The sequence below is a fragment of the Mauremys mutica genome, chromosome 12 (genome assembly GCF_020497125.1).
Source record: "Mauremys mutica isolate MM-2020 ecotype Southern chromosome 12, ASM2049712v1, whole genome shotgun sequence".
Taxonomy (NCBI): Eukaryota; Metazoa; Chordata; order Testudines; family Geoemydidae; genus Mauremys; species Mauremys mutica.
Window position 1 is genome coordinate 22,409,191 of NC_059083.1, and position 14,617 is coordinate 22,423,807.

At 49.1% G+C, this 14,617-nt stretch overlaps 1 protein-coding gene across 1 annotated transcript; it reads left to right on the forward strand.

Moving 5' to 3' along the window:
* The first annotated feature begins 12,564 nt into the window (after positions 1-12,564).
* On the forward strand, positions 12,565-13,083 carry LOC123344931 (cystatin-B-like). The gene has a single exon (XM_044981439.1). The coding sequence runs from the start codon at positions 12,570-12,572 to the stop codon at positions 12,867-12,869; it is 300 nt and encodes a 99-aa protein (XP_044837374.1). The 5' UTR covers positions 12,565-12,569; the 3' UTR covers positions 12,870-13,083.
* Positions 13,084-14,617: the final 1,534 nt, after the last annotated feature.

A 14,617-nucleotide genomic window follows, 5' to 3' on the forward strand; every position in this document is an offset into this window, starting at 1 on the left:
TGTTTGCATATGTTATTGTTATAGCTGCAGGATTAATAGTTTGTTGCTGCATATTACAGTGTATTCCTTCACTTATTAGCCTATTTGTCCACGGCTGCCCTTGGCAACGACTTAATACAAAACAGAGCATTCATTATGCCTGCAAATTGCTTAAAAACAAAAAGGGGGAGATGTAGTGAAACATGCTGTGCTGGCAAACCACACACGTGTTTATTACATTTACTCCTGGCTTAAGGTAAAGCAATGCTCAGGTTATTGATTAAGCACAGACTAGGCAATAGCGCACGTAGCCCCTCCAATAGCTCATGTAGTCCCTTCACCATTCATGATATATTGCACAAGGGGAGATGGCTGTGGGTGAACCAATCAATATGTTACAAGTAACCATGATCTCATGCTCTTTGATCTAATTACTAATAAAAACCCAGCTCAAGAGAGCTCGGGACGCCTGCTTAACAAACCTCTTGACTCCGCGTCTCCTTGATCCCAACAGGGATCAGATAATATTTTGGTCAGACCAGAACTATTTAATGACACTGGACACTGAGATTCAAAATGTTGAAGCTTTAGAACTGTTAAAATTGTCTGTGAGCAGGTAAATCTCCTCCCTCCCCCAGCAGCTCCCCCAGGGCAGTAACCCAGTGCCTCCCCCCCACCACCACAGGGACCGAGGCTGAAAGTCCATCTGATGGCGGCTCAGGGGCCTGTGGAATGTTCTGGGATCTCAGCCTGGGCCCTAGTAGGGCAGGTGACCCTGTAACACAACCACTCCCAGCAAGGCCATGCCCCCATTTTCTCCCTGTTTGTCAGTCTCAGCAGAGAGACCAGGGACTGCAGGGAGACCAAGCTCCTGTCCCCAAGGTGAGGGCTGGGGCCCAATGGCCGAGGGCAGCGGGTGTGCGGGGAGCTCGCACTAGGGGCTGCAGGGACCTGGTGTGGGATAAACAGAGACCTCTCAGGCCACTTGCCCATTGCGGCTGCAGGAGGGGATGTGGGGACAGACTGAGGAGGCCTGGGGCAGTCTGGGAAGCCGCCATCAGGGACAAGGAGAAGGAATTCAGCCGTGGCGGGGGAGCCGTGCTGGGCAGAGATGCTGCTGCGGATGCAGCTAGTTACCCGGGTCCAGCGTCGCAGCAGTTTAACAACATGGTTAATAGACGTTGCAGCTCAGCAGAGGGAAGTGCTGATCTTTTGCTGGTCTCCGCGGGGCTTGAGATTTGCCGGCATCGTTCAAACACCTTTCTCCTGCGGCTGTCTCAGGTACCTGGGTCTTCACGCAGCATTGCAGAGCAGAGCAGATTCAGTGCTTTGGTACACGATTACAGGAAGGGAAAAGACTGGAATGGTGCATATCGTACCTGTCATTTCTCTCCCCGGGCCCTGGGGATGTACCGTGTGCAGCTGGTTACTGAGAGACATTCAGTCAGACAGCTAGGGTGGCATTTTTGTGCTCTGCCCCTTTCTCAGTAAACTGAGACTTTTCAGGATCAGGACACTGACTCATTCGCTTTCTGGGTCTACTTGCTCAGCGTCTTCTCAGAGCTCTGCACCGTGAGGCCCTCGTCCTCCATAGACTGTAATGCGAAGAGACACAGAGGCATTGTATAGATTGGAAAACTGAGGCAGAGAGAGGGGTGGTTCAGTAGGCCCCCTATTCAGTGACTGCAAGGGCCAGTGCAGACCTTAGCAGCAGCCAGGCAAGTCCTGAGCTCCAGCCAGAGCCGCATCGCAGCTTTAATGGTCCTAAGGGGCTTTGCCAGGGTGCAGGATATAAGAGAAGCAGTTTCATCCTGGCCACACCCCTCTAGTCCTTTCTACCCCTCCCTCCTCCAGGCTGTCCCTGCCCCAACCCCACTCCCTCCCGCCCCTCCCGGGGCGCTCCCTGTGCCTGCAGCTGCTGGGGAGGAGGCACAAACAGCCGTTCTGGCCAGCATAGGAGCCAGAGCACACTGAGGGGCTGGATCCAACTGTCAATAATTTCTTTTGATTTAGGGTCCTAATTTGGGGTACTGACCTAAGTGCTGAGGGGCTGGTTCTCCAAGGGGCTGGGCACCAGCAGCGCCCACTGACTCCAGTTCCTGCTGTGGATGCAGCTGGAACACGTGCCCTGGAGTCCCGTATTTTGAAGGGGTATTTCAAGACATACAGAATTAGGCCATTGTTTAAAATTTAGGCCTTACCGATTTGCCCATTGTGATGTTACTGAAATGAACTGTGACCGTATAGATCATTGTTGCAACCAAGGTCCTAGAGCTGCACCAAATATTATACAAAGAAGGTCAAGTAAGGTGTCTATGAAAAGGTTGTAATTTGCTGGTTATGGTTATGCTGTCTGTATGTGTGTATCGTTTTTGTATTTGAAGTTATGAATAGTGGCTCTCTGCTTGTTTCTCAATGTGTTTGATTTTAAGTAGCATCAGTGAAGTATTAGGTCAGCTTCTTGAGACAGGACTATTTTGAGTAAGTGCCAAATCAAGAAACACTTAACTGACAGTGGACCTTGGGAGACTCCAGTCTACTTCTGAGGAGCCTTCCTGGAAACGTTCAAGATAGCATGTGAGCAATGGCTGCTCTACCAGCAAACTGAGTCATGCATGGACCTGTGACTCGCCCATGTGACTCCAAACTCCATTTTGCTGCTGTGATTTTCCACAGTAAGAACAAAGGGGTTTCCGTCCACATGGCAGACGATATAAAAGGCCCCGGAAACCCCTATATTTTGATCTTCAGTCCTGCTTCTAACATCTGGAGGAACTTTGCTAGAAACGGAAGCTCTGAAGAAAGGACTGAACGACCCATCCAAAGCTGTTTTGATTGTACTCCAGAGACTTGATTTGAGCTTGCAGTTTATTCCACCACTGCTATAAGCCTGGACCAAGAACTTTGCAATTGTTGTATGTATTTGATTCCAGTTAACCAATTTTAACTCTCATCTATATTTCTTTCTTTTTATGAATAAACCTTTAGGTTTTAGATTCTAAAGGATTGGCAACAGTGTGATTTGTGGGTAAGATTTGACTTGTATATTGACCTGGGTATGGGGCTTGTAACTTTTTTTTTTTTTTTTTACTGGGGTATTGGTTTTCATATCTGTTCATCCCCATATAGAGTGGGGCTGGTGGTGATACTGGGAATCTGGAGGGAATTGCTTGTTTGACTTCTGTTTAGCCACTGGGATGAAAGTGAAGTCCTCTCTGTTTGGCTGGTTGGGTGTAGCCTTGGGCTGTGAATGCCCTGCTCTTTCCTGAATTGATCCTCTCAGTAGTGTCCCCCAAGAGCATGCCTTGTTATACCCATTAACAGCAGTACGTGGGCTAAGACTCATTGTATATCCCTGTTTATACCTGGTCTCTGCTCAATCCCGTTATTCTAAGCAGAAGACGAACCAACCCCAGGGGTGCTCTGGAGCTCAAACCCCAACAGAAAAAAATAGCAGGTGCTCAGAACCCACCTGCTATAGCTGTTCGATGGGGCCGTTGATCAGCTGTTTGGCAGCTGGAGAAAGTGCTTGGGTGAGGGCAGAGAGCAGCAAGCCGCAGGTGTGGGGGGGGGCTTCTGGGGAAGGGTTGGATCAGGGGTAGGAAGCGGTGGAGAGAAGGCGGGGCTGGGGGCTGGAGCACTTCATGGGAAAATTAAAAGTCTGCACCTATGGTAAGCAGAGAGCTGGCAGTGAAAGGCCCATGTTACATCCCCAGTGTCTACAGGCAGCCAGTCCCCCCAGGATGGAACAACAAGTTAATAATTGACGATGACCTGTTCTGTTCATTTGATCATTGCCTGTTCTGTTAGTTGCCTCTGGGGCACCTGGCACTGGCCACTGTCAGCAGACAGGACACTGGGCTACATGGACCTTTGGTCTGACCCAGTGTGGCCGTTCTCATGTTCTTATAATCTTTCCCACGGGATTGGTGAATTCACTGTTTTGTTCATGGGCTGAGAACCTCAAGGTTAATTTGAACAAAGTGAAAGTAGCGGAAATGGGACCCCTGCGCCGCACACTGTGCTGAGGTGCCCTGGGGAGACGTGGCTTTCACCCGGTGTCCAGCCCCTGCCCAGGCTCAAGAAGTGTGAGTGGGGGTGAGAAGGAGCCACATGCCTGTTCGTGGTGCCTCTGATGTCCTAGAGGGGGAAAGGACAGAAAAGAGCTTTCAGTCTAATACCTCACAAAGTGGGGAGCCTTCCATTATGCCGGGGGGGGGGTGCTCGACTTCCATCTCTGCCCTGGGCCCCACCCCCACTCCACGACTTCCATCAGGGCTACAATCCAGCCCATTTCTGCCCCCTCCCCTGAGTGTGCCGTGTCCTCGCTCCTCCCCTCCCACCTCAGCCTCCTTCTTGCATGCCATGTCTGTAACTCTGCAAAGAACTGTTATAATTCCCATCTCTGCCATGCACTCGCCGAGTTACACTGTGATCTCTGAGTGCTGGACGCCAGTGCCCAGGATTCAGGAGCTGTCCTGTCTCTGTGCAGGGGTCTGGGTGGCTGGAACAATCTCACCTGCAGGAATTCACTCGCCGGCTGCTGGCCTTGCTCCTCCAGCTCACTGATCAGCTTGTTGAGATGAGATATTGGCTTGGAAAAGTTGGTGGCATTTTCACCTAGTTTCTTCCCAATCTCCCTGTCCAATTCCCCCAGCTGAGCCAGCAGGAATTGCTCTTGGTCCTGGATACACCAGCCCAGAGAGTCAAAATGAGAAACAATTTCCTGCCCGTAAGTTTCTCTTTCCCTGTGATGGCAGCTCACGGACATAAGACTCATGGGTCATTTCATCATCAGCATTGTCCCCTAGCGCTTACATAGCACTTTTCATCTGTAGCGCTCAAGCATTTTACAGTGAAGGTAAGTGACGTTATCCCCATTTCACAGATGGGAAACTGAGGCACGGAGAGGTGACGACCCAAATCTGCAATTGGACTTAGGTGCCTAAAGCCCAGGTTTAGATCCCTGACTCCCAGAATTAGGTGCCACTGAAATCCAGAAAACCTCTGCCTGGCTGCTGACTCAGCACCACATTTCTATGGTAAAATTACCCAAGGTTCCTAAATTTCTGCAAATCACCTGTGAATGGTAGTAAATGGGCAGTTGCCTTATGTTGGTCTGTGTAGTTAGTTACCGATGATGCTTAGGAAATAAGTTCGCCTAAAGACTGAACTGTAAAGAGAAGCCTGGGATTATATAGAGACCCTTGGGACCTGATCCTTTTAATCACAGATCTGCTTGGTGCTTTATCAGGGAAACCTTTAAATCATAAGATTGAGATCTCCAATCCCACCTGGATCACCCTGAATATGGACATTGGACTGTAACCTATGGACTAAGGGTTTGTCTATATTACCAAGTTGTCAACAAAACTTTTGTCTTTCACAGGTGCTTAAAAAAGCCCCCCCATCCCCATCCCCCAAAAGACAAAAGTTTTGCCGCGGCAAGTGGCAGTGTGAATGCCACTCCCACTGAAAAAGCGAACACTGCTTGCAGGTGTGGAAGCATTTTTTCAGCAAAAGTGCCCACAAAATACTGAAAAAAAGCATTTACATAGACTGAGTTTTAGCAACAAGACTGTGTGTTGGCACAGCCCTGTCACTAGAAGCTGCGTGGTGTAGTAAAGCCCTAATTCTGTAAGAACGCTTTCCAACTGCAAAGCTCAACATCTCTACTATGAATCTGATCTCAGAACTGTACTCATCTGTCTGTGTGCTGATCTCTCTTTTAACCTATTTTCTTCTTTAATAAACATTAGTTGAGTTAATAAGAATTGGCTGTAAGCATGAATTTGGATAAGATCTGAAATATTCATTAACTTGGGAGGTAAAGTGTCTGATCTTTCGGGATTGGTAGTGTTGTGTATTTGGTTGTCATGGGTTTTGTTACTATGGCAACTGAGTTAGACTATTAAGGGATAGCTCAGCCGGTTTCAACTGGCTGAGTGAGCTCTCTGTCTCTGTAAATAAAATGGAGGTTTTGGTTAGCTGCCTGCTCTCTGGCCTCAAGTGATTGCTTCCTACATCGGCTGCCCCAAGGATATAACACTGGCGACGAGGATGGGATTCCGGTGCTGCTCCAGTAACAGAAGGAAGTAGAAGTTAAGGTAAAGAACAAACAAACAAAAAAAGCTGCTTGTTTGCACTGACTGTGAAAGTGAAACTAAAATTATGGCTACTCTGACCAGGCCCCTGGAGCCTTTTGATGAGAATACAGAGCAGTGGCATGTGTATACTGAGCGTTTTGAGCTGTTTGGTATTGCAAATGACATTACAGAAGCGAAGAAGGTGCCAATATTCTTAACTGTTGTAGGGGCTAAAACCTACTCTCTGCTACGCAGCTTACTACACCCTGTTAAGCCTGAGACTAAATCTTACAGTGACATTGTGGAAATCCTGGGGTCTCATTTCTCCCCAAAACCACTGGAATTGCTGAAAGATATAGGTTCCACAAAAGAGACCAAAAGGAAGATGAAACAGTTGTACAATTTGTAGCCATTCTAAAAAAGCTAGCAGAACACTGTGAATTTAAAGAAATGTTAAATGATGCCCTGCGTGACAGGCTAGTGTGTGGCCTGTACAGTGAAGCTATACGGAAGCGCCTACTGACAGAGGCTCAGCTTACCTTACAGAAGGCTGTTGATATTGCTGTCTCCATGGAACTGGCTACAAGGGAGGCACAATACATCGGTGCACCCCCTAGGGTGCAAAAAGTGTCACAAGAACCGACCCACAAAACTGTGCAGAGTCAAGAATGTTACCGCTGTGGTAAGCCAGGACACCAGGCATCAGAATGCTGGTGTAAGGACCTGGTGTGTCGACACTGTGGCAAAAAGGGACACATTGAGTATGCCTGTAAACAAAAGAAAAAGAGGCCTGTGGTCTGGCCGACAAAAGAGGAACCTTGCATACTCTAGAGCAGACCCAGGATGATCAAGGAGACACCTCATCACAAGAGGAAGTGCCACTGCATGTTTTGTCTTTGGCAGCGGGCTCACATGACTACTGGGTAACCCCCTTATTGGAGGGCAAACCTATACGCATGGAACTAGACACCGGTGCAGCTGTCTCGCTGGTTCCTGAGACTGTGTATAAGGAAAAGCTACAGCATCTTCCGCTTAAGGAAACAAAAACTGTTCTGAAGACGTATACAGGTGAAGCTGTGCCCATGTTGGGCACTATTGATGTTAAGGTGGAGCTCAATGGACAGGCGGCTAAATTGCCACTGTTTGTGGTGAGAGGTGACTACCCAGCCTTAATGGGTAGGTCTTGGCTTGGGAAGATTCAGCTGAACTGGGCAGAAGTGCACCGGATGACTAAAGAAGAAACCAGTCTAACCCCTATACTAAGGAAACATGCTGCTGTTTTTGGAGATGATTTGGGAAGTATGAAGGGAATCACTGTGACATTGAACATTAAACCTGGCAGTCCACCAAAATATCTGAAAGCCCGAACTGTGCCATATGCCATCAGGCCAAAAGTTGAAGCAGACCTGGAGCGCCTGGTCACCAATGGAGTCCTAATACCAGTTACCCATAGCTCATGGGCCACTCCTATCATTCCAATAGTGAAGAAAGATGGCTATCTCCGGATTTGCGGTGATTTTAAAGTCACTGTCAACCCAGTGTTGTGTGCAGAGCAATACCCGCTTCCCCGCATCGATGACCTCTTCGCAGGCCTGGCTGGGGGACAAAAGTTCAGTAAGATTGATCTGAGTCAAGCATATTTACAGATGCACGTTGATGAAAAGTCCCAAGAGCTGTTGACTATTGTGACTCATAAGGGGCTTTATCGATACTGTCGCCTACCCTTCGGAATCACATCGGCTCCCGCCCTGTTCCAGAGGGCTAGGGACCAGATCTTGTGTGGCTTGTCAGGAGTTCAGTGTTATCTGGATGATATCCTGGTCACTGGAAGAAATGAAGAGGATCACTTAAAGAATTTAGAGGCTACCCTACAAAGACTGGAAGAGTATGGCCTACGAGTTCGCAAAGACAAGTGTGAATTCTTCAAGCCCTCTGTTGAATATTTGGGACACATCATCGATTCTGCAGGTCTTCATAAGGCCCCTGCAAAAGTTAAAGCTATTGTGGAGGCTCCCCCACCTCGAAATGTAAGCCAGCTGCACTCGTTTCTAGGACTCCTGAACTATTATGGAAAGTTCATCTCACAGTTAGCCACACTGCTAAAACCACTTCATGAGCTCCTTGGGCAGAACAAGGCCTGGAAGTGGACTGAAGCCTGTGATGTTGCATTTAACAAAGCTAAGGATGCATTGTTAAATTCTGAAGTTCTAACACACTTTGATCCATCCTTACCCCTGCAATTGGCCTGCGATGCTTCCCCTTATGGAGTGGGAGCGGTCGTGTCACACATTATGCCTTCGGGAGAAGAAAGACCTATTGCTTTTGCTTCACGCACTCTAAGCAAAGAAATGCACCCCAGTGGGCACCCCTACACCCATGGGACGGGCCTGAAAACTAACTATGCCCAAATCGAACGTGAGGCATTAGGAATTGTTTTTGGAATTAGGAAGCTTCATCAGTACCTGTTTGGGCGAAAGTTTACTCTTCTTACAGACCATCGACCTCTGACATCAATTTTTGGACCCTACACAGGCATTCCCCCATTAGCTGCTAGTCGTATGCAACGTTGGGCATTGATACTTTCTGCACACACATATGAAATCAAATATCGGAAATCCACTCTGCACGGCAATGCAGATGGCCTCTCAAGGTTGCCTTTACCGGTCAAACATCAAGATAGTGCCCAAAAGGAAATCTTCTACTTTGAACAGGTAGAGAATACACCCATCACTGCTACTCAGATAAAGAAGGCAACCCGCGTTGACCCAGTATTATCCCAAGTTATGGACCTGGTGATGCATGGAAAATCTCGACAAACCTCTCCGGTCTCACCCGACCTTATTCCCTACATGTTCAGGCGGACGGAGTTATCGGTCCAATCTGGTTGTTTGTTGTGGGGGAGGTGTGTCATTATTCCACCACCCCTGAGATCACAGATGTTAGAACAGCTACATTCCGGTCACTGTGGAATAGTGCGCATGAAGGAAATTGCACGAAGCTATTTTGGTGGCCTAGATTGGACGGTGCTATTGAAGAGAAGGCAAAAGCTTGTATGTCATGTCAGGGTGTAAGAAATGCACCCCAGTGGGCACCCCTACACCCATGGGACGGGCCTGAAAACCCATGGCAACGTATTCACGTTGACTTTGCTGGCCCCCTTGAAGGAAGCATGTTCTTGGTGGCAGTAGATGCCCATTCTAAATGGCCAGAAGTCTCTATAATGCAGTCCACTACTGCAGAGAGTACTATCCAAAAACTACGAGGACTCTTTAGTCGTTTTGGTCTGCCAGAACAACTTGTGAGCGACAACGGACCGCAGTTCGTCTCTCAGGAGTTTCAAAATTTTATGAAGGCAAATGGGATACACCACATCACGTCAGCACCATATCATCCGTCCACCAACGGATTAGCTGAAAGATTTGTGCAGACAATGAAAAACGCTTTGAAATCAGCAAAGGGACAACACTCCATTCAAAAGCGTCTGGATACCTTCTTACTTTCCTATAGAAACACACCTCATGCTACGACCCAGGCTTCCCCAGACTTTCTAATGATGGGACGACAGCTGTGCACTTGCTTTGATCTGCTGAAACCTTCTGAACCCAGACAAACTGTGCAACATCAGCAGCAATATCAAGTCATCAGACGGGCACCCAGAGCAAAAGACCGAACCTTTAGCCCAGGACAGCCAGTTTTGGCTCGGAATTATACTTCCAGAGCTAAATGGGTCCCGGCCACAGTCATCACTCAAACAGGACCTGTTTCCTATACAGTCCGGACTGCAGATAATCTTACCTGGCGGCGACATGTAGATCAGCTGTTGCCAGGTCATGCCAGTCTTCAGGACCCATCTGCAGTTGAGGGGTCTGACTTCACCCCTCCTGGTGAGACACCGAATCATGAGTCACCTGTTCCTGACTGTTCTCCTCCATTACTGCCGGCAGCTGAGATACCCCTTTGCCCAGCACGAGCTGATACCACCTCCTCACCTATTCGTGCTGCGGACCCTGAGCCCCTAGTACTTTCGGGTGCAACAACACCAGAAGTTCGCCGTAATCCACCTAGAGACAGAAGGCCTCCTCATCGGCTGGATCTTTAGTTAGGGCGAACCCACGGTTATGGGGCAAAATAATCCCCAGGGTTTAGCCGGGAATGGAGGCAGTCTACCCTCCTTCTCTAGTTTAGTGTGTGTTTTATTTAGGGGATGTTCTTATTAGGGGGGGAGGAATATGTTGTGTATTTGGTTGTCATGGGTTTTGTTACTATGGCAACTGAGTTAGACTATTAAGGGATAGCTCAGCTGGTTTCAACCGGCTGAGTGAGCTCTCTGTCTCTGTAAATAAAATGGAGGTTTTGGTTAGCTGTCTGCTCTCTGGCCTCAAGTGATTGCTTCCTACACCGGCTGCCCCAAGGATATAACAGGTAGAACTTTCTTATATGATGAATAAGATTTTCAGTAATGATCATCATATTTGCCTTGGGTGTCTGGGTGGAGGCCTAAGGCTGGGTTTCTTTAACTTTGTTGTTGGCTTTTGGGTAACCAGTGAGGTACCATAGAGGCGGTTTCATGCTGGCTTGGTAAATCTAAATATTGGAAAAATCCACCAGCTTTGGGGAGTGGCTCCCCCATTTTTACAGTTTGCCAGAATTGAGTAACCTCAGTTGCTCCCTTGTGACCCTGGTCACATCATGTTTTTAAGAAAATGACTTGCATTATTCAGTAAGTAATATAATGTCCTTCATTCTCCTTCCTCCTGTTCAGTTTACATTAAGCCAGAACAGAAATTGCTTTGCACAGAGGAAACAATAAATAGCCTCTCAAAGGGAGGAGCATGTTACTCGCTGTTACTCACAAAGATCTGAGCATTGATAACGTCCCTGTGCAGATTTATTGGTGAGTAACAATGGCACCTACCAGCAGGTGCTGGATTTTTCTTTGCTCCACTCTAGTTAACACCATATTCTCATCTCCCTCTTTCTTCAAACCCCCCAGACAGCTCCAAATTTGATCCTAAGAAGAGAAAGCTGCTTCTGAATTTTCTGTATTTTGGCAGATTTACCTCAGGAACAAAATTTATCAAAGGACATTGGGCACTAGCCAGTCACAGAAACAACCCTGCAATCCACAAAGCTGAGTGAGAGGCCTGGACTCCCTATACAACATCCCTCTGGTCAGCATCTCCCATTGACTGGCTTAGGCAGCTCCCTGCCTAGCATGCTGGCTTTTGTGTCATCCATTCTAAGACATTTACATCTCCCCATAACTCAGGCTTTGTGGCTCACAGTGTCATTCCAGTGACTTTCTAGGCAGCTGCAATTTAGACGTGGTGACATACAGCCTTGTAATACCCGAGTCCCTTCCTGGATCCCGCTCTTTGTCTCCAAATCAAAAGGAGAGAGCAAATCCCCCAGTATGCAGCAGGTTTATGAGGTGAGGGGGCCCTGCCTGCTTTTCCTGAGCCCAGATGGCCCCCAGGACTCCCAAGGGAAGGGGGAGCTAGTGGGGGGCACTGCAGTTAGGTTGGTCATTTTGTGCTACGGGATCTGAACTCTCCTGTGCTTTATCTGGTTAAGAGATTAAGTGAAAGAGCAATAATATTGGATGTGTGCAAAGAGTCTCTCCATGTGTTAAATGGTCACAATGTGCCCCCCGGAGAGAATTCAGCTGAAACCAGCAGGCTCTCACCTTGGCCTGGAGTTCAGTGAGACGATGCATTCAGGCATGTGGGAGTCTGGAGGGTCAGCTCTGCACTATGGGTTAGGCAGCGGGTTTCACGCCTCAGATAGGGGGCTAGAGAGCCCCCCAAGAATGTGCCCAGGGACCCCAAGACTGGAGCAGTGGATGGGCTCTGATCCAGTCCCAGAGGCTTGAATTATCTGGGGATCCTGGGGCCCAGTTGCTTGGGTTCCCCTTACTGCAGTCCGGTGGCACCTAACCAGGTCCAGGAGATATATACACACACACACACACACAAAGAGAAATCTTCTCACTGCCCAGCATTCAAACATCCTTAACTCTGACCAGCTGAGTTCTGGTGACTATTTCTACATGTCTGAAATATTAAATTCAGAGACATGAATGGAGACGTCTCCCCCTCAGGGCTGCCACATCCCTTTGCCTTGGGCTGAGGGGGGCTCTTTCCTGTTCCTGGATTAGGGAGAGTCTCTCCCTCCAGTGCTGCCACTTCCTGCTCCCTTTGTCTTCGGGTACAGCGGGTTCTATTAATGGCTCTTCCTGGGCTGGGCAGACACTGTCTCCTGCTCCAGGTCTCCAGGCAGGGCCCGATTACCCATTAGGCTAATGTGGCTTTAGCCTTAGGCCCTCCTATTTTTTAGGCCCTACTGGTCAGGCAGGGGGCCGGGCTGAGTGGGGTGGGGAGTGAGCTTGCTGCGGGAGCCCTGCTGGAGCCAGCAGCAAAGGCGGAGCAGCCCCCTGTGGCTTGGAAGCTGCTCAGCTGGCAGCTGCGCTTTGGCTTGCGGCGGGCTGCAGGTTCCGCCGCCACGATGAGGAGGTGCGGGGGGCTGATGGGCGCCCAGCCGGCCACCCCGGAAGCGCAGCAGGTTGCCGACGAGGTGAAACTTCAGGTGGAAGAAAAAGAAGGGAAGAAATTTGAGGTCTTCACTGCTGTGGAGTTTAAAACTCAGGTGGTTGCTGGAATAAACTACTTCATCAAGGTCCATGTTGGCAATGAGGAGTTCTTGCACTTGCGGTGGTTCAAAAGCCTTCCTCATGAGAACAAACCTCTGAGCCTCTCCAGTTATCAGAGCAGCAAGACTAAGCATGATGAGCTGACTTACTTTTAGTGGCTCTTTGGAAGAGCCTCTCTCAATTTTTTTTTTATAGGCTACAAAGTGATGTTTCCTATACCAATGAATAGAATGAAAGTGCATTTAAAAATCTTGTCTGAAATATCAATTCCTTTTCTAGAGTTCCCTCCCTCCTCAGTATCCCAAAGAAGGGGCCTGGTTCTCCTCTCACTTACACTAGTGTAAAACAGGCGAAGTTCCACTGAAATCAACGGATTTACACTGGCATAAATTCCATGTAAATGACTAGAGACTCATGCCCATATAATCTGTTGTGAGCTAAAGAGAAAAGGGAGTGTAATCAGTACAACTGTGACATAGAGCAGTATAATAATTAGAATTTCTTCTAGCCCTGTTACAGAATGCAATGTTACTCAATACATAGTAGAGAACAAACACGTTATTGTTAGGGAGCTAAAGATGGAGGTTTACAACACTGGAGCAAACCTGAAAAAGTGAAAAGAAATAGGATCATAGTCATTTGAAATAGAAGCATTTCCTAGGCAATCAAATCCATCCCCCTACAAGGATATGATGTAGTTCTCCATAGAGGAAATGTCACATATGACAGCGCTTCTTCACCAAATCTTAACCAAAAGTCCTTGTAAGGCAGTAGAACCACATAGGCACTTCTAAACAGATAATATTTCTACAGAAGGTACAGGGTGTATTTAACAGGAGTTTCACTCTGTTCTCTTAGCTGTTGTTGAAAATGTATGTGTTGATTTGGATTGTTTTATTTATAAGGGCCATCTTCCTCACAGCCCCAAGAAAGGGCAATCTCCCTGACAGACGAGCTGCCATTAAAGTACAGATTAAAAATGCTAAAAAAAAAAAAAGAGCCTGCTGCTTCCGCTCCCTCCTGTCTGTGTCTCCTGGCGCTGCAGGATCACACTCACAGGCGTGCGCAGCACATTTCATTCGGGTGAGCACCCAGGGAATTTTATTTATTTTTTTAAAGGCGAACATCATAAAGGTTGGTGTGTGTGAGGGGGTGCGGTGTGCAGGAAGGGGCTCAGGACAGGGAGTTGGGGTGCAGGAGGGGTGCGGTGTGCAGGAAGGGGCTCAGGACAGGGAGTTGGGGTGCAGGAGGGGTGCGGTGTGCAGGAAGGGGCTCAGGACAGGGAGTTGGGGTGCAGGAGGCGTGCGGTGTGCAGGAAGGGGCTCAGGACAGGGAGTTGGGGTGCAGGGGGGGCAAGGTTCAGGCAGGGGCCTCAGGACAGGGAGTTGGGGTGCAGGAGGAGTCTCAGGACATGAAATTGGGGTGCAGGAGGGGGGCGAGTTTCAGGGAGGGGGCTCAGGACAGGGAGTTGGGGTGCAGGAGGGGTACAAGGTTCAGGCAGGGGGCTCAGGACAGGGAGTTGGGATGCGGGAGGGGTGCACGGTTCAGGCAGGGGCCTCAGGACAGGGAGTTGGGGTGCGGGAGGGGTGCAAGGTTCAGGCAGGGGGCTCAGGGCAGAGAGTTGGGGGGCATGGTGCAGGAGGGGTTTGGGCTCTGACCTGGCGCCGCTTACCTGCAGCGGCGTGGTCCCTGCGTGCCTGCCCTGGCTCCACGCCGCACCACTCACCACATCCCTGCGTGGCCCCTGGGGGTGGGGGGGGGCACAGGACTCTGCGTGCTGCCCTTGTCATGCCTCCAGGTACCTCCCTCGAAGCTCCCATTGGCCGCAGTTCCTGTTCCCAGCCTATGGGAGCTGCTGGGGGTGGTGCCTGGAACAACACATGGAGCCCTTTGCCCCCCCCGG